Source organism: Aptenodytes forsteri, unplaced genomic scaffold (assembly GCF_000699145.1).
Source record: "Aptenodytes forsteri isolate BGI_AS27 unplaced genomic scaffold, ASM69914v1 Scaffold166, whole genome shotgun sequence".
Classification (NCBI taxonomy): domain Eukaryota; kingdom Metazoa; phylum Chordata; class Aves; order Sphenisciformes; family Spheniscidae; genus Aptenodytes; species Aptenodytes forsteri.
This window is the reverse complement of record NW_008796110.1, coordinates 1,279,018-1,306,464: the sequence shown is the minus strand read 5'-3', so window position 1 is coordinate 1,306,464 and position 27,447 is coordinate 1,279,018. Positions and strand designations below refer to the sequence as shown.

At 38.7% G+C, this 27,447-nt stretch overlaps 1 protein-coding gene across 1 annotated transcript; it reads left to right on the top strand.

Moving 5' to 3' along the window:
- Positions 1–25,950, top strand: MAPK11 (mitogen-activated protein kinase 11). The gene is made up of 12 exons (XM_019474052.1): positions 1–34; positions 7,191–7,320; positions 8,280–8,338; positions 9,473–9,584; positions 12,077–12,106; positions 12,243–12,290; positions 14,688–14,802; positions 14,926–14,997; positions 16,611–16,690; positions 20,289–20,367; positions 21,759–21,932; positions 25,253–25,950. The coding sequence occupies exons 2-12, from the start codon at positions 7,306–7,308 to the stop codon at positions 25,324–25,326; spliced, it is 858 nt and encodes a 285-aa protein (XP_019329597.1). The 5' UTR covers positions 1–34; positions 7,191–7,305; the 3' UTR covers positions 25,327–25,950.
- Positions 25,951–27,447: the final 1,497 nt, after the last annotated feature.

Sequence of the window (27,447 nt, the reverse complement as noted above, 5' to 3'; positions counted from 1 at the left end):
GTGGGGGAGGAGTAGGAAAAAGGAGGACAAGAATGTAAGTGAGATCTCGTCTGTTCAGGTTTATGTAATGTATTTGAAAGCACTGGTATTTTTCATGTTAAACTTTATATCCAGATTAACCACGAGCATTTCTAGCTGTAGCTTCTAAGCCCACAGTTTGTAACTACCTGGCAGTCTTTTTTAATGAGATGCTGAACAGAATACGTTTGTCATTAGCAGTGTACTGTCTTAGTGGCAGCTGACAGATTTTCTTGTTTAAATACTGACATTGGGCTTATAGGCTATCTAAAATACATTATTATTTTAGTATCCATGAGTTGGTTCCACGTGCTGAGGAAGCTAACAGCTTATTACTCCAACCTTCTCTATGTTTTTCTCGCAGGCATGATTTTAAATGCATCACTCCCACTGATGTAAGCTGTACTGTCTATAACTTCACCTAGAAAAGTGAGACTGCTCCTCTGTAAAGTTATTTGAATATTTAAGTCACTGTGGAGACATAAGAGACAGATCAGAAAATAAAAAATAGCTTGTGGATTCAGAGACTGATACAGCATTTTTATGATCATGTTGTTACATTGAAAGAAGACTGGTGATGCAGTCATGTAAACATATGGATAGCAATTATTTTATAGTATTTTTCAGTGTCTGCTTAAAAGTATGTACATATTTTTATGTTGGTTATGGAACAATTATGTTGCATATGTAAGAGATGTTTTGTGCTTTTATATTTAGATCTAGTGGCAAATTAATCTGAGATAATTGACAGTGATTGTACTAAAGCCAAAACAATTGATGCCAGTGCTCAGCATGGTGTATTGGAATAATAGCCAAGTGATGGGATATAATTTTACAATACAATAACCCGTCATCATCAAGCAAGGGGTTTTTTTCTCTAATGAGGAGATTAACATGTCGTTTCAGAGCTGCCCATTACTCATCCTCCCACCTTTTATCTTGTTATTTCGTTTTTTCTTTATGGTTTCCTTCTGATGCACATATATGTCATGATTTGTGTGGTTTAGTAAACAAACACACATTCTGTACCTTAAATCCAGCTCTTAGTGGGCGGAAATCACCAACTTGAACTTGCATAAAGTAACAAAACATTTATAAAGAAGGGACAAACAAACCGTTTCCTGGGTTTACTTTGCTGCTTAACTTAAGTTTACTGTGGGTGGCCTTTTTCTGTTGTTCTCTTGCTGCATTGCCAATAGCTATTATGGTCCATTTTCTGGTATTGGATAGATGCTGTGTGTGCTTTTTTCAAGACTGTTCTATATCTCAATAAAAAGTAGCTCTATTTATTTTAAAAAAAAAGTTGTATATTAAAAAAGAAGATCTAACCTCAATGGTTAGATTCTCTGTGTGTTGACCCCTCCTCCGTTCCTTCCCCTCAATGCTTGCTCACATACACTCTTCTGCTGCTGTAACTTGTTTTTCTCAGGAATTCAGGATCTTAGAAATTAAGGGGACATTTGTCCACAAGGAGGTTCATGTCTCCTGTAATGGAAGGAATCAGTGGGTACATGAAAGGATGCTGAGGTCTGTGGATAAGAGCTCAAAGTTGTGGCTGTACTAAATATGTTGCAGAAATTCTGTGTACTTTCCATTTTGTTTTCTGGATGTTACCTTCTTTCTTACCAAAATCGGTAAAGTTCTGCCCATGTGAATCTGTGTTTTGAGCATGAATTGCATTTTTTCTTTGTTTTTTCTCTTAACACTTACATGTAATGGGGAATCTTCACGTGTTCTGGAGGAATGTGACCCAGTGAAGGAAAGAAACTTGTGTTGTGCTGCAGTGAAAGAAATAAAAATAGAAGCCTAGAACAATATGGGGAAAACCCAGACCCAGTGTCATTGTCACATGGAACAAATTTAAGGATCTGCTTGCGTACAGCATTCTCTCCAAGTTTGGTATAGTGTGTCCAGCCAGTTGTCAAACTTATGACGATGTAGGGGTAACAGCCTCGCAAGCTGGGACACTGAATTATATAAAATAAATTGGAAAAGAGTTTTCTCTATTTTTTGCACTTAACCCCAACTGAATCACTTAGAATAAGTATATCTAATTATTTGTACAGATATAATGCTTCCACAAGCATAAAATCACACTTTGTAGACAACCAAAACCTTGTGGTTATCTGGGGTGATGGGGATGGAATATCGGCTGACACAGGTAACCTACAGTAAATGGGGAGTTCACTGCGGACACAAGACTGGCACCACGTACAACCAGCTTGCGTCATGCCTTCATCTGGCATCAGCTAGGCCTGAGCTGGCTCTGGAAATGAAGAGAGCTCCCTAGACCAAACACTGAGCTCAAGCTGAACTTTTTGCAGGCTTTTTTGGGTAGTACTGTGCCCGGCTAATAAGCCCTCTCCGAACCCAAAGCATTAGGAAGTTCAGGGACTGGGTGTAGTCCAAGGGGAGCAGTTGATCCCAGGAAGAGTTCTTCCTGCATTGGATACTGGAGTTTACTAAATAGGGTACGAGTTGACGCCATGCGTGGTTTGTTAGGTTGGGCTCCCGCAAGCGGCCCTCCAGCTCTTCAAGCAAATTTGATCCTGAAGGCTAAGTAGCCATAGCTGAATAGTGTGCTCCTAATCCCAAAAGCCCTGAAGGGTCTGAGCAGGCTGCGCACCTGAATGGCTTGTCTGTCCAGTATTACTGCTCTGCAACCACAGAGGATAAACTGTCCGTGGATACTAGGGAAATGACTGTATGTGTGGCCATTTTTACAAACATCAGCTACTAAAAATCTGTGCCCCATCAAAAGTCATGAAGTTAGGATGAAGCTGTTAAAATCCTGTGCTTTTTGCCTCCTGAGTTTTTGGACTGCATTTGCTTCCTATGTTCAAACTTTTCTCTGAAACCCTAAGAACTGGGAAAGTGTGCATATAAATAGAGATTCGTATTTCATCTAGTGGAACTTCAATAGAATTATTAAATATAGGAGTTGACAACACTGAAAAGGTAGGTCTAATTTAAGCAATGCTTGAAAATCACACTAAGCAAAAGTCTCTAATCTGTGTGAAAATAAATGCCATCTCTGTAAGCAGAGTAACAGCTTTTTATCCTTGATCTTAGAAAGGACAGACAGCAAAAAATGTGTCATAACTGCAAAGGGTTCTGCGTCAAGAACGATCATATCTGAAAAAGCTATTGCTAAGATTGTTACAAAGTTTTTTCTTGTAAATTAAAAAAAATAGTAATAATTGTGTTTCTTTTTAAATTATGATAGAAAATCTGTCTAAAGTGCTGTTCCCATATTCTATCGAGGCACGTGAGCATACTGCTTAACAATATAATACTCAAGATATGCAATTAAAAAGTCACTTATTTTCACTGCCTACATCAAATTAAATGCTAACAGTAAAGAATAGATTAGAGATGGGAGACAATATCCCTTTGCAAGTATCGAAGTTTATCTCCATTGTACTATTCTGTCCAGCTACATGAGGTAACATCATAATCAGAGGTACGACACCTCGGAATAAATAGTTTCAAAGAAACTCAGGAAACAGTAGCTGAACCATTGGAAGGATGATTTGTTTGCAGGTGTAAGCGAGTATAAACCAGGTATAAACACAAGTGGCTGGCCAAAGCTGAAGCCTGTAGAAAATAACCTCGCAAAAGAAAAAGGAGCTGTAAGTTGCCGGCAGTTGTTTGTGAGGCAATGCAAACACCAAGAGGCTGGCGGAGAAGCCCTCTCCAGTCTCGGTGCAGAAGTGGGGAGCGTGTGAGTTGGGTGTCATGCAGGGTAAGGGGAGGTGAGGGCCTCTAACCCTTTTCTTCCCCATTAAATCAAACTAGTTAACAGCATGGGTTGTTTTGGGTTTTTTTTAAGAAGCTGTTTTGAACCATTTTAGTCGGCGTGGTTACAGGCCCCCAAGGAAGGGTTTGCAGGTGCCAAGCACAGGTGGGCCCATATTTTCACCATGACTGGGACCAGAGATATCCTATCCAGGGACTAGTCTGAAAGCTGAACATTCCTGGGGAAATCACAGAGAAAGGGAAGGAGCTCATCCTGCCACCTAACAGTTTACTTAGAGTATGATGAGGGATTCAGGGGACAACCCAGATTGCAGCTATGATGATATAATAGCAAGAGGGGGAGACCAAGTCTAAAACAAGAGGCGAAAGTGTACCTGGGGAGGAATGCAGGCAGTGGCCTGCCGCTTGCAAAATGTGATCACAGAGGCAGTAGTAGAGATCACAGATACAAGTCATCCTTGAATCTGACAAACAAGAGTGTTCAAACAACGTGAAATCTATTTTTGAATGCTTCACTGTTAATAACTTGAATTATGATGATGGTAAACCAGGCGAGGAAAGAGCCTGAAGGCATTAGCTCTGATTATCATTTGGTACAGTTTCTTGACTGTGGAGGAACTCATTTAAACCAAGTCAGTCTCTGGCCTGTGCAGCTTCAATTCATGATTTCCCATTGGAGGTCCCAGGACTCAAGTTGCCATTTAATAACTTGAATTATGATGATGGTAAACCAGGCGAGGAAAGAGCCTGAAGGTCTGATTTCTGATTATCATTTGGTACAGTTTCTTGACTGTGGAGGAAAAACCAAGTCAGTCTTTGGCCTGTGCAGCTTCAATTCATGATTTCCCATTGGAGGTCCCAGGACTCAGTTGCCATTTTGTTTCCTCTTTCTAGGACTCAATTTGCCATTTGTTTCCTCTTTCTTTTATTTTTTTTTTTTCTCGCTCCTTAGGTGCTTCCATCCTGGGTCTAAAAAGCTGCTGTCATAAGAATTAATGAAGCTAAAAAAAATAGTGCTTTATACCATCTAAAAGCTTTGCAGCCTTGAGTCATACGGAGGGTAAAAAGCAATCCATCTTAAAGATCAGTGGTTTTTAAACCACTGAAACCCACATTTGACCTTAGAATCGGGAGGAGAGGGATGTTTATCATGATAACAGGGTTTAAAACCTAATTCCTCCCAGCCTTGTATAATGTACACAGTATTTCACAAACCGGTACAAACATGAGTGGGAAGGCTTGTGAATTACCAGAAGAGCTGAGATGTTAAGCACAGACTGCTGTTTTGGGTAATGTTATTTATTTATCTGGATAAACATTTCCTTTTCCACTGGAAAAAAGTTAGAAAGGATATAGAGAGTATGTATTTGTGAGACTTGGCAGTGTTCTTCAGTGGCTTCGTTGGCCAGGATTACACACAGGGCAACTATATCTAATCTTTGTTACATTAACAGCTAAGCATTGGCTTCCTTTTTATTTCTTCAGATTTACTTCTGCAACCTTCATGTTGTCCCTGTGGCCAGTCATGTGGAATTTAAGATATGTCTGTTGTCAGTTCTTCTCACACCGTTCATTCCTTGAGCTGTTCCACGTATTTGAGCAACACAGCATCTTCATATCCTGAATAACTGTGTCCCTACCCTACTGTTGGAACAAGTATCTCTGTCATATCCCTTCCACCCACTCCTCAGAGTGATACCAGTCTTCTCCTTCTTCCTATGCTTGCTTTCTTCTGCTCAGGAAATGCCCTTCCTGAGGTGCTCAGCAAAGCCACAACCCTGTACACCTTTAAGGCTTCCCTGAAGATCCACCTCTGTGATGCTTGCAAGAAACTAGCTAAGTAATCTGCTTACCTATTTCATTTACCTCATGAGTGACTCACTCCTTCCATGGTGCCTGCAAGAAACTTGTTGATTAAATCTGCTTCCTCTTACTCTGTTTTTATCAAATAAAAATGTTGCTGGATGGTGCCCTGCGTTGGCCTTTGCGGAGGTTGGATGAATTCTAGGATAACTGGATCGCGATCACCTTTCGGATGCCGCTCTGTTCTTCCTGCCCATTTGTTGCTTGTATTCTTTGTTGCTTCTCGTTAGAAACACCACCTTGTCCTCCAGCTGCCTGCAAATAAAGAGGCTTTGCTCTTCACTTGGCTCTTCATGACTTTAGCAGAGCACCAAATATCTGTAGGAGTCCACCTACTTGGAGCTGATCATAGGCTCAGTGTATTAGTTTGGGAGCTACTCCAGGCACGATCAATGTTTTTTGTCTCTAGCAGGTGTCTCCTACCACAATTTGCAGGAGTGTCTAAAACACTGTTCATAAGGAGCTAATAGCATTTGGTGTGAATGTTGACTGTTGTTCATCCTACTCCATGCATTTTTCATGTTATCTATTTTTCGTGTTTGTAACTCCAAAAAAGTTCTGTAAGATAAATGTGTGTGAAGGTTCTCGGCTTGCTAATGCTCTCTAGCAAGCATAGATAGTGTTAGCCACACTTTAAATAGAGAATTTCAAGGTATTTTAATTGAACACAATTTTAACTTAATGGATAAGAGTAACAATTTAAAGAAATTTTTTTTCTTCATAAGAGAAGGTAGCAAACTAAATGTTTTTATAATTGTACTGCGTAGTGTCATGAAGTAATACATACAGGGATCATTTTTATTCCTGTGCGACGTAACAGGCAGCATTTATTTGTGGCTTGTTGTGCTTGTCATGTCTTTCTAATGCACAAAAACCAGTGGGTCTCCCTTTTGTGCAAATGGTGATGTGTGTATTTAGTGTCCTCTTCAGCGGGGCATCTCCATCTGAATGAAGTTAAGCACATGTTGTGTGTCAGCAGGATCTGTGGGCAGGAGTGTGACATGTACCCGTTGTTCGCTTGTTATCAGCATTTCCCGGGGAAACGGTATGGCCTTGGCTATGTCAACATCCTCATTTGATACCAGTTTTGTGGCATTATCATCTAGCAAGCTAATGGTCACATAGGTAATTAATACTGCTAGACACACTGGCAGCGTTTCTCTAATTAGTAAAACTCCAGATTGTTCAGTAAGACCCAGAGTTTGAATCCCCATATTCCCTACGAGCTTTGCCTTGGAGCTGGAGCTGCACTAATGGAGCTAATTCTCTGGTTACTTTTCCTGCCATATGGGGAAGGGTTACCTGGGGATGAGTCCTGAACATTGTCATAATCATTTGTAATTTGCTAGATGGAAAACAGGGGAACTGTCTTTGAATACTCAGAGTTACTGCTGACCAGCTCCCCCGGTTGCAGTCCCTGAGTAGAAGGTGAAAGAGGGCAAAGGAAGGAGTAAGAGCCCCCAGGAGAGTACAGGTTTCTCCAGTGAACTAGCTGAGAGCTTTAAAGTAGAACATGCCATCAACGTGGACTTTTTCTTTTCCTCTTCTAGTTCAGCTTATGATACCAAAACAAGACAGAAGGTGGCAGTAAAAAAGCTTTCAAGACCTTTTCAATCACTTATTCATGCGAGGAGGACCTACCGAGAGCTTAGGTTGCTCAAGCACATGAAGCATGAAAACGTAAGTGGAGAGCGAGTTCTTTCCCTTTGGATTTGTATGACAAAAGTTTGCAATACAGGCTTAATTTCAGTTAGGTACAATCTTTTTCCAAAAGTATATGCAACTCTCTAGCTACCCAAGATACCTGGACCTAGCCATCTTATGTGTAGTGAAGTCACTGGACTTTGAAGTAGAGATTTTCAGTAAAAGGCTGCCTTTTTATTGAAAAATGATCTCATTTCATCTTAAAGATGCAGCCAATGAAATCCAAAACAAGTGGTCCTACTCTTCGGTAACTAAAGTAGTAAGAGTGTTCCGCTCACTACTGTTGGATGCTCTTGAAACATCAGTCCAGGAAAAAAAATACCTCAGACCTGCTTTTGCTGAATTTGGATTCTGTTGAGAAATTAAGGGCAGATACTCTCATTGAAATTAACAACAGTGTAATATCTAGATGAAAGATAGTAGAACTTCAGGCCCCAAATAATTGAGTACTATTCTAAGTTTATGTGGCAAACAGTTGATTTCAGTGGGAGTATCCACCTGCTTAAAAGTAACTTGATGAACTGAAGCCTGAATAAAATATAGTGGATTGAAAAGTATCCTGGAGAAAGGATGCTAAAAAAGTTAAACAACAGAACAAGATAACCGATGAAATTGTGCATAATCTTAAGTATAACAAGTGTATAAGCCATGTGTCAGCTTTTTTGTAATGAGATGTTACTTTTCCTGCCTTTATTTTTGATTGAAGTCTTGTTGTAATTACTTTTTGTAATTAATATAATTTTCTGTTGGTCATGGAGACAGCTGAGGCTGTATCTGTATAGACCACCTATTGTGCCAGTTGTACTAAGTTTTCAGGATGACCATATGCCATATTTTTGTAAGTTTCATCCCCAAAATGCTAAGCACTGTCAGTACTAATTACGTGTTGCTTTACAGATTCCTAAAAATAAAATGTCAATTCCCTCATCTTTCAGGTTATAGGATTGCTAGATGTTTTTACACCTGCAACATCAATAGAAAATTTTAATGAAGTGTAAGTAAAATTTTAAAATCATTCTGACTAGTTAGTAAGTAAGTACGTACCACTCTGGTTTTAAAAAGGAAGCACGTACTTCTCTAATAGACTTGCAGCCACAGTTAGCTTTGTGTGAAGAACCCAAATAGATCTTTTTGCAACTTTTCCACGAAAGAGGAGGCAGGAGGATGGGCCTCATTTTTGTACTTTTTTTGAATGATAATAAGATTATAGGTATACAGTAAACGGTTTCATGCTGCATAAATGACAGTAAACTTAAAACTTTTTCAGTTCAGTTATGCGTTAGCTGTAGATTACTTTTTCACAGCTAGATGGGATAGTTCAGGAATGCAGGAAAGTATTCTGTTGGTTAACTGAGACAAGGTAAATTGAGGCTAGATTCCTGACTAACCTAGGACTAGGTGTATTTTGGTGTTACTCAGACATAGGATTTATGCTGAGTTCCTCTTGGTTTGCATCATGTATAAGCACTTAGGTAAACAACTTAGCAGAAGAAATAGTAATGAATATATTTTTGTCTCCATGGAAATTAGTGGCCAAACCCCTTTGACTCTGGGGCAAAATTACACAAATGAGAACAGGGTATGATAGATGCATACTTTTGTCCCAGCACTGTTTTTGGAAAAGAATCAACACTGCTGCAGAATTTGTCAAAAAATAAAACTTCTAGTGGCAGGGGGGAGGGAAGTTACACAAAACACTCTTATTTTAACCAATCCAATGTTAATCTCCATCATCAGATATTTTGAGGCCTTGCAGGTACTGTAGTTCTGGTGCCTTAGGCTCCCGCTTTGACGTTGGGTGAGGCTTCCTATTCATCTCAAGATAGGATGCGTTCTCCCCTCACTGAACTGCTGTAGTGTGTCATGGAGAAAACAGAGACAAAAGCTTTTAATGTACCGTAAGGATTTTTCTTTTTCATTATATTAAATCTCATAGCTGTGATTCCATTATTAAAGCTCATAGCTGATTTAAAGGGCATAAACTGTGTGTTAGTAGAAAATGGAAAAGGAACCTACATGGGAATGTGTAGTTACTCTTTAGATGTGCTGCTTTTAGAGGGATTTATATTCTGCCATTCTTAAATGAGGTGTGTTCCTTTGTTTTCTTCTCTCTGTTTTATTTTCACAGGTATCTTGTGACAAATTTAATGGGTGCTGACCTGAATAACATTGTGAAGTGCCAGAAGTTAACGGATGACCATATACAGTTTCTCATCTATCAGTTACTTCGAGGTCTTAAGGTACTGGCTGAATGCAGGAGTTTTAAAGTCAGCAGCCGAAAAGTTGTAGTAACAACTGGTTCTTTGCAGTGACAGTACTTAACCACTTTTTTTTATGTCTTAAGAGTGCGCAGATAGCAGCAATCATTTCAGAAATTATCAGATCATTTTTCTAGCCAGAAATAAAACCCCAAGCCTGCCAATGTTTACATGCACAATGCATGTGAATACTCCCCTTGACCATTAACTTTAGATCACTGCCTATGTAAGTTATTATTGAAGGAGAATCACTTGCATATAGTGTCTCAGGTGAACATGTTCTGTAGCGCACAGTGTGTGTTTTAGACATTTCACCTGTCACGAAAAGGTAGTGAAAAAACTTCTGAAGAATGTGAAATTGATAAAGAACCATACAGCAAGTAACTCACATTTGTGCTTTGAATGACATGAGCCAGTTTGAAAAACTACAGCCCTGATTTTTGTAGAGGGCGTCACATGGGTGAAGAGATAACCAAGTTAGTTGGGTTCTTTGGGAAATATCTGGAAGTAGAAGTTTATCCTAGCAATATATGATGTTGCACACAGTCACCTAGTATTCACTCTGCCTGTAAAGTCCTTGTTTCCTTTAATCATATCAGTTAAAATTTATACAATTAGGTAACACAGGCGATTGGCAATGAAACTGTAGCAAAATTTTCTTCTGAAAGAATTAAAATATGTATAATTTTGCTGACATTAAACATCTAAGTGTCTATAAATGGGAGAAGATGTAGAAAATGCTTCCCGTTACTAGGTGATAAGCATTTTCTCAGACCAGTGTTGATTTTCCCAGGTATAAGCAAAAAGAAAAGAGAGGGGTCAGCTGCTTTAGTTGCTAACTTAACAGTAATTGATATTTTAGACATGGAAAATAACTGCATATTTGAAAGCAAGCCGTGGTAAATACTGGCTCTGAAATATACTTATTACATGATTTTCAGCAAGTCACCTTGTGCCTGAGACAGTAATTCTTACCATGCATGTGGGTTCTGTCAATTTAAGTGCAGATTTTAGTGAATAAAAATTGCAGAACTGAGCCCTTAATTGCTTTGTCTCATTTACTTAAGTTAATAGCTTAATTAGGAAGATGGATTCTGGAGTTAATTATCCAGCTTGCGGTTTTGAATATAAGGCTATGTTGTGTCAGAGCTTAAATAATAGTAAGAGTTGTGCTCTAACGTGAATATTAATTTCAGAAATGCACTCAGGTGCATTTCTGGCTCTGTTTCGAAGGGGAGGTGTTGATGGTGGCTCATCTCTTCTGGAATTACAAATCTCATGTCTCATTAGTCAAAGAACATTTGATCATACATAACTCCTCGCTTACATCTGTGCTGGAGTCATTACAACGTGTATTCGCATACCTGAGTAAGCTTTGGGCTTGCTGGTGGGTGTGTTCAGCAGTACGGAGCACAGGCTTCGCACCCTGCAGAAGCTGTCTGAGCAGACAAAGCGCTAGCGTGGAGCTGCACAGTTTGGCAGGCTCCTGAGCTGGCTGGTAGAGGACTGCTTGGTGGCACCGAGAGGAGCTGTTGTCGTTGTCTCAGCAGAGCAGGGACACAGCTCCTTCTGTCGCAAGCGGTGGTTTGGTTTCCTCTCCGTTCAGCTGCTTACAGCTGTTGTGAGGAGCGCTCAGGGGTGGCCCTGCCCTTCCGATAAACAGCACCTAGGTCTGGAACAAGAAGAATGCCCTTGTGTTTTCTTTGGGTTTTCGCAGTTGATACACAGGTTTTGCGTGTAATCTGCTCCTAAAAAAGAAGGTGAATTCACCTCTAGAGAACAGAAGAGAAGGTTTTCAAGGTCTTGCTCATGCTGGTCAGTAAGATCATAGATAAATTGGCTGTTAATCCTAACAAGTGAATGATAGGCAATTACAGAGTAAGCTTTTCTCAGTCTTTGAGTTTTAATGTTTTACGTAAAATAGCAGAGTCACTAAATAGCCACTGAAATACTACTTTGGGTCCCTGCTTTGAAAGTGGACCTGAAGTAACACTGTGGCTTAGGTGGGTGTTTTGGTCACTAACCTGTCCCAGGGTGCAAGTATCTCTCGCCCACATTCAGCGTTTACAGCATGGGAAGGTGACTTACATCATCTAGGAGTCAACCATACTGCTCCCTAGGCCACTGACTTCACTGAGCCACTAGCTGATCAACATGGACATCCAGATAAGGCTGGAACAAATTCCAAATTGGTAAGAAACTTTCAACAGAAGAATCACTGCAAGTGCTATCTTTTATGGAGGAATCTAGTCTTCATGGTTACCTTTCTTGAAATATCCAGCTCTGGATAAGACAAAACAAGGAGGTTTTGAAGTTCGTCATACCTCCGTTTGATCTGAAAATGTAGAGTGATGTAAGTCTTTTCTGTATATAAAACAGTCAGTCTCAGAAGCGAAAAGATAAGACAAGTGACTTATACCTTCCTTCACCTCTAACTTCAGATCTTAACTTATTTTTTCCTTTTTGTTTCACAGTACATTCACTCAGCTGGAATCATCCACCGGGTGAGTTCACTCATTGCGATAATAAAAATGAATGCAGTGTGCCCCTCTGTGCATCAACTGTGTCACTAAGACATAGTTATAATATACTTTAAAAGGTTAAAATTGTACTTGACTAACTCTCTCTGTTCCGCGACAGGACCTGAAGCCCAGTAACCTAGCCGTGAATGAAGACTGTGAATTGAGGGTAGGTATCATGCTGTTGTAATGAAGAATGTTGTAAAAGCTCTCAAGATGGCAGTTTTCTGTGAAAACATTAGCTGCCATTTTTATTTCCGGTTCCATTCATTTCAACTTTTTGTTACTTTTGCTCCCCTGGCATAGAAAACCCATTTCCATGAACATGTGTTTTCTCCCAAACATTAATTTAGTATGAACACAAGTACCTTTGCAAAACATTCGTCCCTAGTTCCTCACAGATGGTACGCAGGCCATGAGTGAGTGCTTAACTGAGTATATCTTGAAAGTTTGACCTGTGATATGTATCTGCATCTGCCATGTTTAGGTGAAGCCTTGTAAGAACTTTCATTGTTATATCTGTAGAATATACAAGCTGAATTAAATAATGATATGAAAAAAGATACCAGTGTTACCAGTTACAGGCAGTAAAAAAAAAACCAGCAAAAAAACCCCAACCAGAAAGAACCCTTTAATCCACACTTCTGAAATGCTATTTTAATGTACATGTCTATATAAATATGTATCTTTGTGTATCTGTGTGATACGATATGACATAACAAGCATGAGACTCTGGAGAAGGAAAAGATGTGTTCTAGCTTTCTAAGCCTTTAAGCCTAAGACTGAGAAGTTTAGCTTTTCTCCATAACAGCCAGAAACATCTTTCTCCCTGTGACTGACACTCTGATGTAATCACTTTATTCCAGCTGCGAGGGATTTAAGAAAAGATTCCAAATACCTCAAGATCAGCAAAAAATCACAATAGTGAATAAGAGCAGTGCAGTTAGGTTCTCGCTCTAATCCGGATCTGTGGTGAGAAACTGTAGTTCCTGTTTGGTTTAGTGACTCTTGCAGATGCTCAGCAAGTTTCATGATTACCCCTTTAATGTCTTCATGCATGTATGTTCAGCATCTGTGAAATTTTATGGGTCATCTGGGTCTCATCATGCACTCTAAAATGTGTGCTGTATTTTTGTACTGTAAGTAAAGGAGACTTTTAATCTTTTTTTCTATTATTATGGTATCTGTGCAGCTCCCTGCCTAGCATTTGTTACACTGCTCTTTGCTTTGTTTATAGCTTTGCCTCCTCCGATGCCAAATTATTTTCTAATAGAACAAAGTGGTGAATATTTCCAGGTATAAACAAAAAGGAAGTAGAAGCAAAAAGAAGGAAAATGTGTATGTAGATGTTTGATAGAAGGGATCAGCTATTAAAGAACAATATTGCCGAAACCCTTATAAAAATAAGGGCATTAGTGTTCAAGTTTCATGCCATTATTCATGCTTTGTTTGCCTCATGCTTTTATTTTTGCTTATTTAAAAAATAAAGAATGCTTTTAAAGTATATTAGAAGTAAAGATGTTAATGTGTTAGTTATATCAATATTTTTCTTTAGGCTTTTTAGATCTTTAAACTGGATTACAACTGAGGAATTTTGAATGATACTCTTAAAATTTTCTTAGTCCCAATGAAAAGGATTAGCCATCAGCTTAATAAATAATCCTGGATCTCATCACGGGAGGTTGCCACTGATCTTAATTCACATTCCTATTTGAAGAGATGCTAACTAGCTCAGATGACTGACTCAACGAACAGCACTGAGGCTCAGATGGTACCCTTTCACAAGAGTCTCTCTGAGAGCTAGGGATACCTTTTCGCTCCATAATTAGTGGGACATAGACTAATCAAAAAATAGAAAGCAAAGAAATGAGTGGGAAAAAATTAATTGAAATAACTTCCCATCAATGTAAACTTAGCAAGGGAGAGCATATGGAGGGGAACATTTTGCTATCAAACCTATGAGTAATACATGTACCTAAACAGAGCTCCTTTGTTTTTTCGGTGAGGGAGTTCTACTGAAAACAGATGGTATGTGATTTAAATCTACCTTGTTACGCAGGATATATGTTTCTCTCCTAGTGGCATCGGAATGATGCGTGATTTGGGTAAATGCTTAGATAGACATGAGAGGGAAACAACAGAAATTCTGCAGATTTGTGACCAGCTCTTGTGGTCTTTAAATGTTTAAATGGCAAGTGGCACTTGCCGTTGGCATTTTACACAAACATTCCCAGTTGACAGTGTTTCATTTTTTATAGCAACAGTGCTTATTTTTAGCAAATGAATGTCAGAGGAAAGTTGAACTTGAGGCAAAATGTAAAGTTTGCCTTAGAGGACAAAGGGCCAGGCTTATCGCAGTGGAAGCATCTTTACACAGACCGTAGGCTGCAGGGGTACAGCAGGGAGAGCAGATGAGCTCGTCCGCAGAGTGTTGCTATTTTACTTCACCGACAGTGGGGGACTATGGATAAACTCAGAAATGAGTAATGAGGGAAATCAGTACCTATAACAAAAGTTAAAAGGGATTTTTTAAATTATTATTTATTATTTTATTTTTATTCTGTAGATTTTAGACTTTGGTTTAGCTCGACAAACTGATGATGAAATGACCGGATACGTTGCAACAAGATGGTACAGAGCTCCAGAAATTATGTTAAACTGGATGCACTACAATCAAACAGGTAAACTGTGAAGACTTGCATTTTGCTACAGCTGGATATAGTGATAGTTTTAAACCAAGAGGCAACTCTGTTTAAGGATCTCTTCGATTCATCGTACACATTTCTCTCTCCGTTTTTTGGCAGTTGACATCTGGTCAGTTGGATGCATCATGGCAGAGCTATTGAAAGGGAAGGCCTTATTTCCAGGAAATGATTGTATCCTTAACATAAAACATAAAATGCAGCTATAAAAATACTCTCTAATTCCTCCTTTTTTTTCTAATGACTTGAGTGTTTCTATGGAAATGTTTTTGATGTAACAAACTTCTAAAACAGTAAACAATTTTTGCTAATCTTTCAGTTTAGTGTATATGACAGCTGAATATGAGACCCACTGGTAGGAAAAAAAACAGTGACAGACTTTCCTAAACAACAACAAGTTACATTTATTCTTTGTTGTGTATCTGCACTTAAATAATAACCTAGTTACAACAGAGCAGATTTCTTCCATGTGTGTGTCTTACTGAAATAACATACGTTAAAACTGAAGCTGAGTAAAGGCAGTATTTTTCCATCGGCTAATATAATTTTTAAAAATAGAACTGCTTTTAGGCTGGAAGGTCCTAAAATGCAAACAAATTAACTTTTAAGTAATAAGTGAATTAATATTGTTATAAAAAAAGCCAGCAGTTCCAGAAATGCCACAGGAGCAACAAAACCCTCTCTTTTCTTCAGCGCTGTGCTGTGGTCCCTGCTGGAGCGTCAGGGGTTTCCACTGGTGTTTCCTGAGCTGGCAGGAGAAAAAAAAGAGCCATTGCTGAGGAGAGCAGTAAAGTAATAGAAGAAAACTGGAGAAAAACAGATAATGAGGAATGAGGAAACAACTGCATCAGAAGAGGAAAGCTTTTAATATGAGAAACAAAGGCACATTCTTCTGTACTGAATATTGACATTTCTCACTACTCTGAAACCCCTCAAAAAGCAAACACTTCTGCTAAAACTAAGCTGTTGCCAGGTGCAAAACAACATCACATTAGAATTGCCTGAAAAACTGCTAAGAGAGCTGAGAGACCAAGTCTCCCGGCTGACCTTTCTATTGTGCTGAGCGTCACTAGGCTCTATTGTAACCACAGGCATTGTCCAGATGTTCATCATCTGGATGATGACTGTGCTTCAGACTGTTTGATTACATGATATGTGGTATTTGGAAAAATCAATACATCTAGTTTTCAAGAAATAAGGTATTTTTTGCTGTTATAAAATATTGTCTACAATTATATGATTACATCAATTTAAATAAAGCTGTAAAATAACCTTGAGTCTCTAGGGAAAATGTAATCTAGTTTACAGGTCATACATGACAATGAAAAATTAACATTTTCAAAGTTTTTAATCTTGACACTGATATAAAACAGATTTTTAAAGCTACCAAATGAGAATTTTTCCGCTTACCAGCCCTCAGATCAGTAATCTAGCCGTATGTGCTGTATCGTATTAGACTGTTCTTCAGAAATCCCTCAGATCTGAAACATAAATGTGCTATTAAAATTAAGCTTAAGAATATGTTAAATTGGGAACTAGGACAGGAAAGCAATATTTTGCACGCACCTTTCTCACGTACAGGCACACCTGACAGATTCATATAGTACAATAGAGAATTTGATACACCAGGAGTAGGCTTAAGCAGGTATGAATTTGTATCCTTCCATGGACTACAATGGAATTGTCTTGCTGAATAGTTTTAAACATCTTCACTATCTGCATGAAAGCTCATTAATTGTTTAAACCCAGAAGGACTGCGTGCTGTTTATTTCCCTGAAATAATGCAGATATTGATCAACTAAAGAGAATAATGGAAGTTGTGGGCACACCCAGTTCTGAACTTCTGAAGAAGATATCATCAGAACATGTGAGTTCACAGCTTCATTCTGTTAACTGACTTTCTATCATTCTTTTCTCTAATTGGCATCGTATGTCACTGGTGTTACACAGATACTCTGATATGGAAATGAGCGAACACTTTAAAATGATCTCTATTTTTTCCTGCTAGAATGCCACCATTCAAAAAAATATTCTTTTCAGAGGTATCCAAATGCCTTGACTGTCAGCTGGATTAATTTTGATACTTGTTCTCATGTACTCAGTTTTTGAAAGGAGTTTTGCAGTTGGTCCTGATGATCTTTTATTTTGCTGCTATACTTATAATAAAAAAATTCCAGCTGATGCTCAGCTCAGAGCATTATATTGTTGTTATTAAATCTGATGTCTCTGTAATTTTTATGCTTTCCGTTGTTGGGATCTAAACAGAGATATCAGAGTGAAATAATGTGTGTTCTGCATGAGTGCTCTTATTTGGATCCCTAATTTGAAATTTGTATTTATTCATCTCTGAATGCTTGTGTGAGGTCCACTTTCATGATAATATCTGTAGTTAACGGTGTGATTTTTAACTCTCCATATGACTTCTTTAAAATAGTAATCTAGTAAATGAACAATTTCCACTTTGTTTCTCTGCTAAAGCTACACTTAAAGAATTCACTTTAAGCAGTAACCGTGGATATCCAGCTGAGGAATGAGATGTGGTATTGATAGATAAAGGCAGGTGGTGGGTACAGTGTAAAAATTCAGATAAACAACAGCACACAGATACCTCCTGAGCTGAAGCTGTTTTCTTAAACCTTTTCTGTATACACACTAATACTAATGGCTATTTTTCAGCCTGTGTCTATATTGATGGGTTTTCTTTGAACTTACTAATGAATACACTAGTGGGTTAAGTAAGCAGGAGCAGTAGGAGAGCCAGAGCAACACTGTATTTCAGGAGGGTCCAAGCATAACAAAACTTCATCAGGGCAGGCCAACGCACAGCCCCAGAGTTTGTGGTACCCAGCACCTGGGAATGGCCAGGGCAGGAGGAGGACCCATCCTTGTGCCAGGGACTGGATCAATCAGCACATCTCGGACTGTGCTGTCCTAAGCATAGGTCCTTGTATAGCCTTTATGTGTTATTAAGATCCTATGGTTTTTGCAGTAACGCATTCAGAGTAGTGTATACAAATGTGTGATTTACCCACAATTAGTCAGTTTGTGAGCTTATGAGATTAAGCACCTTAAACGTTTACTGGAGATAGTATCTGCTTTTGTCTTTAATTTCTTGTGTTTCAGAACATACTTCAGTGAACTACAGGAATCCCAAAGCTGTTTTACTGGGGCTAATTATACCTTTAGAGCATAGGGAGAACACAAAAACCAAGTTAATGAATGGGAGTGCTGCTAGGTCACCTCTGGGCTGCTGCTGCCTGGTGAGAGGAGCAACGTCAAAGGAGATATGTACCTTGCTTGGAGGTACTTGCCTCTTGCAAGGGAGTGTCTATTCTATCCCTTCGTTCTAGTTCTTCTTTACCTTGTACTCGGCCTTATTGTTTAGATATTTCTTAATGCAGCTTGCAGTCCCGGACAATTTTTTCCATTCCTCTAACAGCAAGGTCAGAGGTTTTCTGAAATGCCAAGCCTATTTTCAGTTATAAGTAGAGAATTAAAGAATTGGAAACTAAAAGATTAACCTCATGGGATGTTTCAGCACAAGTTAGTGAGCTGTTTTGTCAGTCTTTCATGTTAATATGGGTTTAAATGGTGATTGCATTTCATTATTTTCAGAATCATTTAAATGTCTAGATTCTGTCGGTTAGGTTTCTGTGGTGAACATATAAGCAGAGGGGACAGGTTGGTAAGTATGCTTTGATAGGTCTGTGTTGTTTTCAAAGGACTTCTGGGCAAGGTTGGAGATAATTTTGACTGTATCTTGTTCGGTCATGTTTGGATTAGTGATGTTAATTGATGTCCGTACAGAAACAAATAATCCACAAATCCACAGATGTTTGTCGTAAGATAAATTTACCTCTTGTTTCTACCCTAGTCCATAGCTTCCATGCAAGAATGTGTGACAGCTCTCTTTTGCTCTGCTGTTCATACATATGTATAAACTAATGCCCTGGAAGACTTAACTCTGATAGGAGCTGCACACCCTGACTTTCTAGCAGGTGTTTGCTGCCTTTATGAACTTTAGGGGCATAAAATAGGTGGAGTGAAGTCTGTGTTTGACTAGTCTTTAAATATCATTCTCTGCATGACCAGCTACAGCTGCTAAGAAGAAATCATCCTTCTAGAAAGCCTTGCTGTCAGCCCCCATAATAAAAAGGCAAAATGCCAATATAGTTTTAACAGGTTGGGGACATAACACATGAAAACTTGCTTCTTTTAGTAAGACTTTGAAATGTGTCACTGATGGTAGTCTAGGGTTTTGATAGAATATGCTTACATCTTACAAGAAGCACAAAAAATAAATAGATCTGCCTCATTAAATTAGAACACAGTTTGAAAAGAGACTGTGCTATGTAATGATTTACAATATCTTTATATCAGTTCATCGTAGCTGCAGAAATTAACATGATGGCAGAGAGAACAGCGTAGGGAACAGGATCCGTTTCCCAAGTGTGGTTGTAGGATTGCACAGATGATATGTCAGAGTATTTTATAGTCGCTTTATCATAGTCCAGAAGATAGTTCCACAATTCTCAATCTGGTATCTCACTTGAAGCCATGGAGCTGCTTGGTATGAACAACTTTATTTCCTTTGCTGTCTTCAGAAGGCCAAGGATGCTTAATTAGCCTCCTGCAGATAGTCTCCTTCTAACAGGATTGCTAAGTGTGCAGGGAGACATCCCTGTAACACAAACATGTTTTAAAAGGATTAAGGTTTGTTCAAAGACCAGCTGGGTTTTTTACGAATTTGGGGACAGCCATTTGCCTCTTCTTCAACTGTTCCATTTCAGAATTCCCTTTTCTGTCTGATCCCAGCCCTTAGGACCAGCATTCAACCTCTTCTCTTGCCGACCTATCTACCTCAGCCCAGAAATTCGGAGCTCATGTAATGTCAGGCTCCATGCTGACATTTGTGAGTCCGATGCACAGGTAGGCTTTTCCTAGCTGAGTTTGGATGAGCCTTTCACAGCCACGGTGACAAGGCAAGCTACAAATTCTGTTAAACGTCTGAAGATCTGCGCCCTGGGCGTATCAGGATTTGTTCTTTGGTTAGTGAAGCTACTGTTCGACAGAAGAGAGAGAGGAGGGAAGGTCGCAGATTGGATTATACCACTTTGCTGAGGGTAACTGAAAGATGATTTAGGTTGCAATTTCTGGTTGAACGTTACATGGATGTGTTCCCTGGGGATATACTGCAATGAACCAGTAAGCAGAAGTGAAAACATAAGTGCTAATGCATAAGCCTTAGAGGAAAATATACCTGTTTAAAACTCTCTTGCTTATTGTGCAATATACAGGAGTGACTGTTTAAAACAAAGTCATACATTGTGGTTTTATGTAAAGAAGGTTTCCCATGTATAAGAAACATAAAAAAATATTACATCTGTTTTTTTAGAGTTGATATGGTTACTGTTGGGCAAAATTTAACCTCTGTGCCTGTGGTATGTATATTGATTTATTCCTAGGCAAGAAAATACATTGAATCTCTTCCACATATGCCTCAACAGGATTTGAAAGCAGTATTTCGTGGTGCCAATCCATTAGGTAAGAAAGTCAGACTGATATAGATTAAATCTTTCACTAACATAGGAACTCAAGCCTTCCTTTGCTATATGATCCCATATAATAATGATCAGAACAGTGAGAAGAGCATTGCTTAACTTTTCATCCTGAGACTGTTTTCCCTTCATGAAGCCTGTGTCTTTTGTTTCTGATGGAGATTATGGGAACCTCCTAAAGGAAAACGGTCTGTGGATGAAAAGCAAAAGCCAGCTATATCTAGCAGGAATAAATAAAAATGTCACGGGGTCTAGACTAGAGACATCACTTCTGGCTCAGGAAGGCCATGAGCTGTAAATTACTGGCGAGCAGAAGAATATACCAGGAAGTATAGCTGTTTGAATGACCCTTTTGAGTATTATTTCCTAGGAATATATTAGCCATTGTTGGACACAGGATACTGGGCTAGACCGACCTTTGGTCTGATCCCGCACAGTTGTTTTTAAGTCTAACCAATTGGTTCTGCCTGTGCAAAAGAGATGTTTCTGTGAACCATTTCTTGTGACATGGCAAAGGAGACATTTGAGTCACCGGAATCATCTTACTACAGTGCCTGGTCAGTTCCATCAAGTGCACATTAAAACATTGTATATAGGGAAATATTATGAGTTAAAATGTTTTAAATTCGTTCTGTGTATTAAAAGACAATTTTATTTTTACAAATACAAGTAGCTGTGAATGCTTTCTTATAAAAAATGGGATTTATTTGCATGAGGTACATGAGAACATGCTACATATTAATATCATAAAGGCAAATTAATGACAGTGCTTATATGAAAGCACTAAAAATCATTTTTATATAGTTTTTTAAATAGTTATGATAAACTTTCCATATAAAACCAATTTCAGACTTACAGATCTCTCTCATTTCTAATATTCTGCAACTGTCGACTTCAAACATATTTTGTTTATGCTGGGTCCTGTAAAGTTGCTTTGGGGTTTTCATCTGATGATTTCATTGGTGCAGCTAATTAAAACTGTAATCTCACATTCACAATTTTAAGTTACTTAAGTTTGCACTGATCAGGATCAAGTTAAGCACATGATGCACAACACAGGATATTTAACTTTTAAGCACACAGAGATCTTTTCAGAATCTTGGACGTCTGAAGAGGTGAATCAGATGTCAAATAGACTATAATGAACCTTTGTGCTTACCACAAGCAAATCAGAAGCTTCCTTCTGCTCTGAAAATTGTACTCACAGTATAAAATCTTCAAAACTTATTTGTTACATTGACTAAATTTTGTGGGTTTGCCAATAATGTTAACTGTGTTTAAGGTGAGTGAGAATAGACTGTGTGTAAGCAGTTGCCTTCTCTTTTATTTCTAGATGGTCTCTTCTGGCTTTGAACCACGTTTCTCTTTTTCCCTTAGCTGTAGATCTTCTTGAGAAGATGCTTATATTAGACAGCGATAAAAGAATTACTGCCTCGGAAGCACTTGCACATCCGTACTTCGTACAGTATCATGATCCAGATGATGAACCTGAGGCCGAGCCATACGATGAGTCAATAGAGAATAAGGAGCGAACCATAGATGAATGGAAAGGTAGCAGATTTGCACACAGTAGTTAATACATGCAGCAGAACAAAACCTTACTTAAATAACAGTTTTCCTCTGTTTCTAACCAGAGCAATATGAACTCTTAAGCCTCAGGGAAACAAGATAAGTCCGTGTGTGTGTGCTTGTGGGAGTGGAGAGGTGGAAAGGGTTGTGTTTCCTCTCTGGATTTTGCTCCCTTCCCCCATTCTACCATCTCCTCACTAGATTCCCTATAGCAGGTTTAATCTTAACTAAAAGCTGATGCTAGTTACCAGGTAACCACACATTCTGTCTTGCTTTTAGTTTTTTAAGTCAGATCCTCAGCTGAAGTAACCGTCCTAGGGCAAGTGACACTATTCGGGGTTCTGGTCTAGCTTTGTTCAGAACCAGAAATGAATATTTTCCACATAGATGTGTATTTTGTTAATCATTCTTTAGATAGCCAAGTAATTCGGGTTAATGAATAAACCATGCTGTTGATCCTGTTTTGAGATGAGAGTTGATGATTTTACTTGGGAGTGACACCCCAAAACCCATCCTTGAGAAATACCACAACAACCTTTTTTTATTAGTTAACTCCATGCTTGCATCACGATCATATTGCACTACAGTATCACGGAAGTAAGGTGGCTAAACATTAAGTTTGCAAGTACACTGAAAAGTACAGTCCAATTTCATCATTGTCTAATGAGGACGTATTATGCTAAAAATTCCTTACATTGAGATTAATGTTCTAGAAAACTAGCTGTTCCTGTTTATCAATGAAGTCCTTTCCTTGGCTTAAGATGAAATATGTATTCTATAAAATAAATGGTCTTCTGTTTCTATTTGTATATTCTATAACTTTTACTCCAGAAAGGTTTGATAAAAATGTATTAGCATAGTGGGTAGGTTTATGATGAAAAATACTGGCCTCCCACGTCTTATTCATGCCCTTGCACTTGTGCCATGTTTTATCCTGGGCATTGCAGGGGAGACAAGCAGACTGACTACAGCAAATACATCTTAAAGAAAGATAGGAGCAGGGTCATGGGTCTCTCTGCAATAAAGCAACCTCCTAGAGCCCTGAAAAGGGTCTTCTAGAAGCCTACTGCGTCTGTACAAACAGGGAGGACTGCCTGGTATCACTTACTCCTTACACGTGCTCTCGTCTGCAAAACCTGGCTGCATACAGCACCGCCCATACATCTTGTTTCTTGAGAGGCACGTTCAATTTGCTGCTGTGCTTACGAGTGGATGATTTGTTTTCTGCTACTTTTTCAGTTGACTGAGTTTTTAACAGGAAAGTTTAACAATTTCCGAGTCATGAAGTTGATTTCTGTTTGTGATGAAACTCCGTTGAAATTATTTCAGGAACAATCTTAGCTTAACACTTTCTGAACTGAAATGAGGACGTAGAGGTGAATTCTCGAGGAAGGACAGTATCATATTTTTCCACATCACTGTCCTTGCTGGAACCACAGGTCAAATTCGTTCCTTACACAGGGGAAAAAAAAAGGCCTGAGACAAAAATCTCAAAACTGGCACAGGACATGCAGCTTTTCCTCCTGGCCATATTTTTATCTTGGGGAATAAACTTTTTATTTTCAAGTACAGGATGTGCCACATTTAAGTAGGATGACATGAAAGGTGACCGTTTGCATAAAATGTTTGAATCGTTGATGAAATATTGACCCAGTTTCTCAAGATGTCAATGGCATATTTCCCCTCTTTTTCTGTTCAAATTAAAAATCAGTGGTGTTTAATCCCAAGAGGGACTGAGCACCAAAGTAAAATGAGATTTCAGACACCTTGTCTTATACGTTATGCACTTGACCTCCATTGCACACGGCTGAGGCTTGCAGCCCAAGCTCATAGGTTTCTTTCTGACATGTTTAACCAGTTAGAAAATATTTTAAAATTTTAGAGGCCAAGAGTATGCTATTCAGAGTTGAATGCTATGCACTATCTCTCCCTAGCTGTTGCTCCAGTTACACATATCTCAGCATAACATCTGCACTCTCTGCTGAGTAGGTGGCACCAGAACCGGGCAAGGAACTTCATAAACATATAATGCAAAGCCAGCAGGAATAATTTCTACTACAGTTCCAGGTGTCGGATTTGCGAGGACTCTGACTTCCTCCGAGTTCAGTCAGGACCGCTCTAGCTCCTACCTGGCTGCCTGTGACCAGATACTACTTAATAGCCACAAGTCAATCACTGAAAGAGTCACATAACGAATCCTTCCGCCTCAGGGGTTCTGCACAGAGCATTTCTTTCAGAGAAATCCTTCACTGAGGCTTGGCACGCTGGTCACCACACACCATGCTACAGCATAACACAACCAGAGTGTAAGCAAGATTCAGCCCGAAGATCTTTACATACTTTTTTAGAGGAGTGCTAGGTCCACTTGTAGGTGTAGCAGCTGTCTTTTTTAGAGGAGTGCTAGGTCCACTTGTAGATGTAGCAGCTGTCTCAGACAGATCTGTTTAATAAACAATCTAATAGGCACAAGTTTGATATGATTTAAACATCACTGTTTGGAAAACAGAACCTGAAGTAATGCATTGTTAGCCATATGTTTATGTGTGAACAGGATTTGGTCCTCAAAATACACCATCTAACTTGAGAAAATACATAGGAGGTAGCCGCCACCGACATACTCCATTACTGTGCAAGGCACAACACAGGACATGACTGTCAGCGTGAAAAGATAAAGGGCTATTCCTAAAGTAGGGTAAAATAGCAGGGAATCCATGTTTCTAGCTAAGCCCTTCTTGATGAAAATGGAACTGTTACATGCTTCTAAGACAAAATATTTTTTTTTTCGGAGGACCTTAAAATTAAGTTAGTTACAATAAAACATAAAAAAACCCCAAAACCTAGATCCCAAGGCATTAGCACAGAATTGCGAGTGATTTATGTTGAAGGCAATTGACCGAGAGATGATAAAGAACATTCTCCGCAGTTAAAAGTGTACATTTTAAAACCTGTTTGGGTGCTTTTAAAGATTCCATTTTCCATTACATTTTGTCTTTTATTACGTCATTTTGGCAGGTCTTCTCACAGCATAATTGATGTTTCCATTTCAGGGCCTGTGTGGTTTAGTAATTAGCTGAAGGGGACAGACATGTTGTACAATAACAGTATTTGTGAGTCTAATTTGTAATCTGAGGTTAACAGAAGGGTTTCTAGTGAATTCAGTCTATTTTTGGATCTGGACTCTAAAAAGGCTGGAAATACAAACTGCAAGTCACATGCATCCATAGAACTGTTTTGTCTGCAATATTCTTCCTTAGAAGAGAATATCACCTAATTCTTCTCTCTCTCTTACACCTTCTCTACAGAACTTACCTATGAAGAAGTGATTAGCTTTAAACCCCCAGACTTAAAAATGGATAGCCTGGAGATAGAACAGTGAATACAGGCAGCTCTGTCTTGCCTTGCTGCACTATGAAGACTGTTAAAATATAACCATACAATTTAACCTGTGGTCAGACGTAGATTTTACTATCCAAAGATGTTGGAGAAGATGTGGAAAAGCAGATGCGTTATACAGAAGCCAGATGTTGTCTGTTTTGGGTGGGGGGTTTTTTGCCTTGTAATATGAATGTATTCCCAACTCACAAAGGGTGATAAAGAACTGCTTCATTCTGACAAAATTATGCACTGAGTTCTGTCGAGCTGTGTGTTCTGCATGTTTCATTTTATCAGTTGTATTGCCAAAATAAAGATGACTTTTTAAATTAATTTTAAAATTGTACATTTAAAGCATGGATGTATACAAACATAAACATAGAAGTCCATAAAAGCAATCAGGTTTTTTTCTGGCATTTTTTCTGTCCATTTTCATATTATTTATAGTTAGTGCCTTTATGAAGAGAGGGTGTGGTAGTGAGATAGACAGAATATGCATATGTCATCATATCTGTGGTGGTCTTACCAATTTACTGGATGTCTCTCAAGCGATCTTAACACCAGTTGAAAGTCAGTAAAAATAAATCTTTGTCTTCTGTTGCCATTCAAGTGTCTGTTCTCATTATTTTCCCCATATATATTTTTTTAATCTGCACAATACCCATTTGTGAGATGATTTTACTTCCCGATGGTATTCCTAACCACGCCATCGGTGGAGTGCTGGTGAATTTGCCCGAGTTTACAGGAAGGTGTCTTGAAGGCGCTGCGGCAGATCTCTGCAGTCTTCTGCAAGCTTCAGCAAAGGCTGTCACAGATGGCAGTGCTGGAGTACTCAGTTCAGTTCACAGCTTTGAATTCAATATTCCTCATTGTCTTATTTTCCTTCACATAATCCTTGGGAAAATAATCTAAAAATTGCCATTGGAAGACATGACAAAACAAGAAGATTTAAGAATTTGTTTGTGAAAAACAAAATACCCATCTTATCAGAGCTTCTTTTTAAGCAAAATTTTAAAGGCTTTCCGGCCCTGAAAAGTTGGAAAATTAAATAATATATTGCAGGATACACCAGATACCAAGATTTCTTAAAGAATTAAATTTATCTGATTTCCCCATTGAAGGCATAATACTGAAACAGGAATATCCTTTGGCATGAGGCCTCTTGTGGTCTACTGGCTGTGTCTTTCTACATACTTGTGATTCACAGTTGTTCAATGTTGTTCATTTTTGTGTCTCGTTCTCGCTCTGTCAGAGTCTCATCTTGGACGTGGCTTTTTATAATATTTAGGTTTTCTGCAACTTTTGTCATTAAGATTCAGTTGTACAGCTGTTACATGAGGTAATGAATTCTACTGCGTTTATTTACTTTCTTCTGTATCTTTTCTATGTAAAAAGAAAAGCTTTTTCTTAATAAACAGATTTTAAAAAAAATCAAGTCCAAGAACTTTGATTTTTCAGAGATACTTGATACAGTATTGCTTGTCGTCTTTGAGAAATAGAAATAAGCATTCCATCTAGAAAACGTGCTCCTAATTTGTGGACTAAGTGGTGGCCTGCTGTTGATAATGTTGGCCAGTTATCTGATGCTTGCATCCAGTGGAATACAGCCACTTGTATTCAACTTTCTGCAAGGCATATTAATCTGAAATGCCTGCGTGGATTTCTTGCAAGTCCCCTGAAGTGTTGTCTGGCCATCATTACTTTGGCTTCCTGCGAAGCTGGATGAGGCCTGTAATGGTCTTGCAACGACTGAATTTCATGCTGACTAAAATAGGTGAGAAGGTTGTAAATCCTTAAATTATGTGTCTGACTACATAATGAAAATAATCACTTAGTCATGTCTTAAATATATTTTTTCATTTGTTTGTTTACTGGTTAATAGAAAAGTAGCTCGGTGCTTTATTTTCTCTGAAATCTGATCATGAGCTTGCTAGCCTGTTCTGCAGCTCTATTCCAGCTGGAAGGGCAAGGATTAAGTAAAGAGATTTCACGAGAACCTCCTGCATCCAACGATAATTAATTTAGTGTGGGATTTGTCCCATCATTTGTTTAATCTGGTTTCCTGGCTATGAGGGTGGCCGTCGCCAAATGTTTCAAAGGATGTGTAAAACTCTGTGGTAGGCAC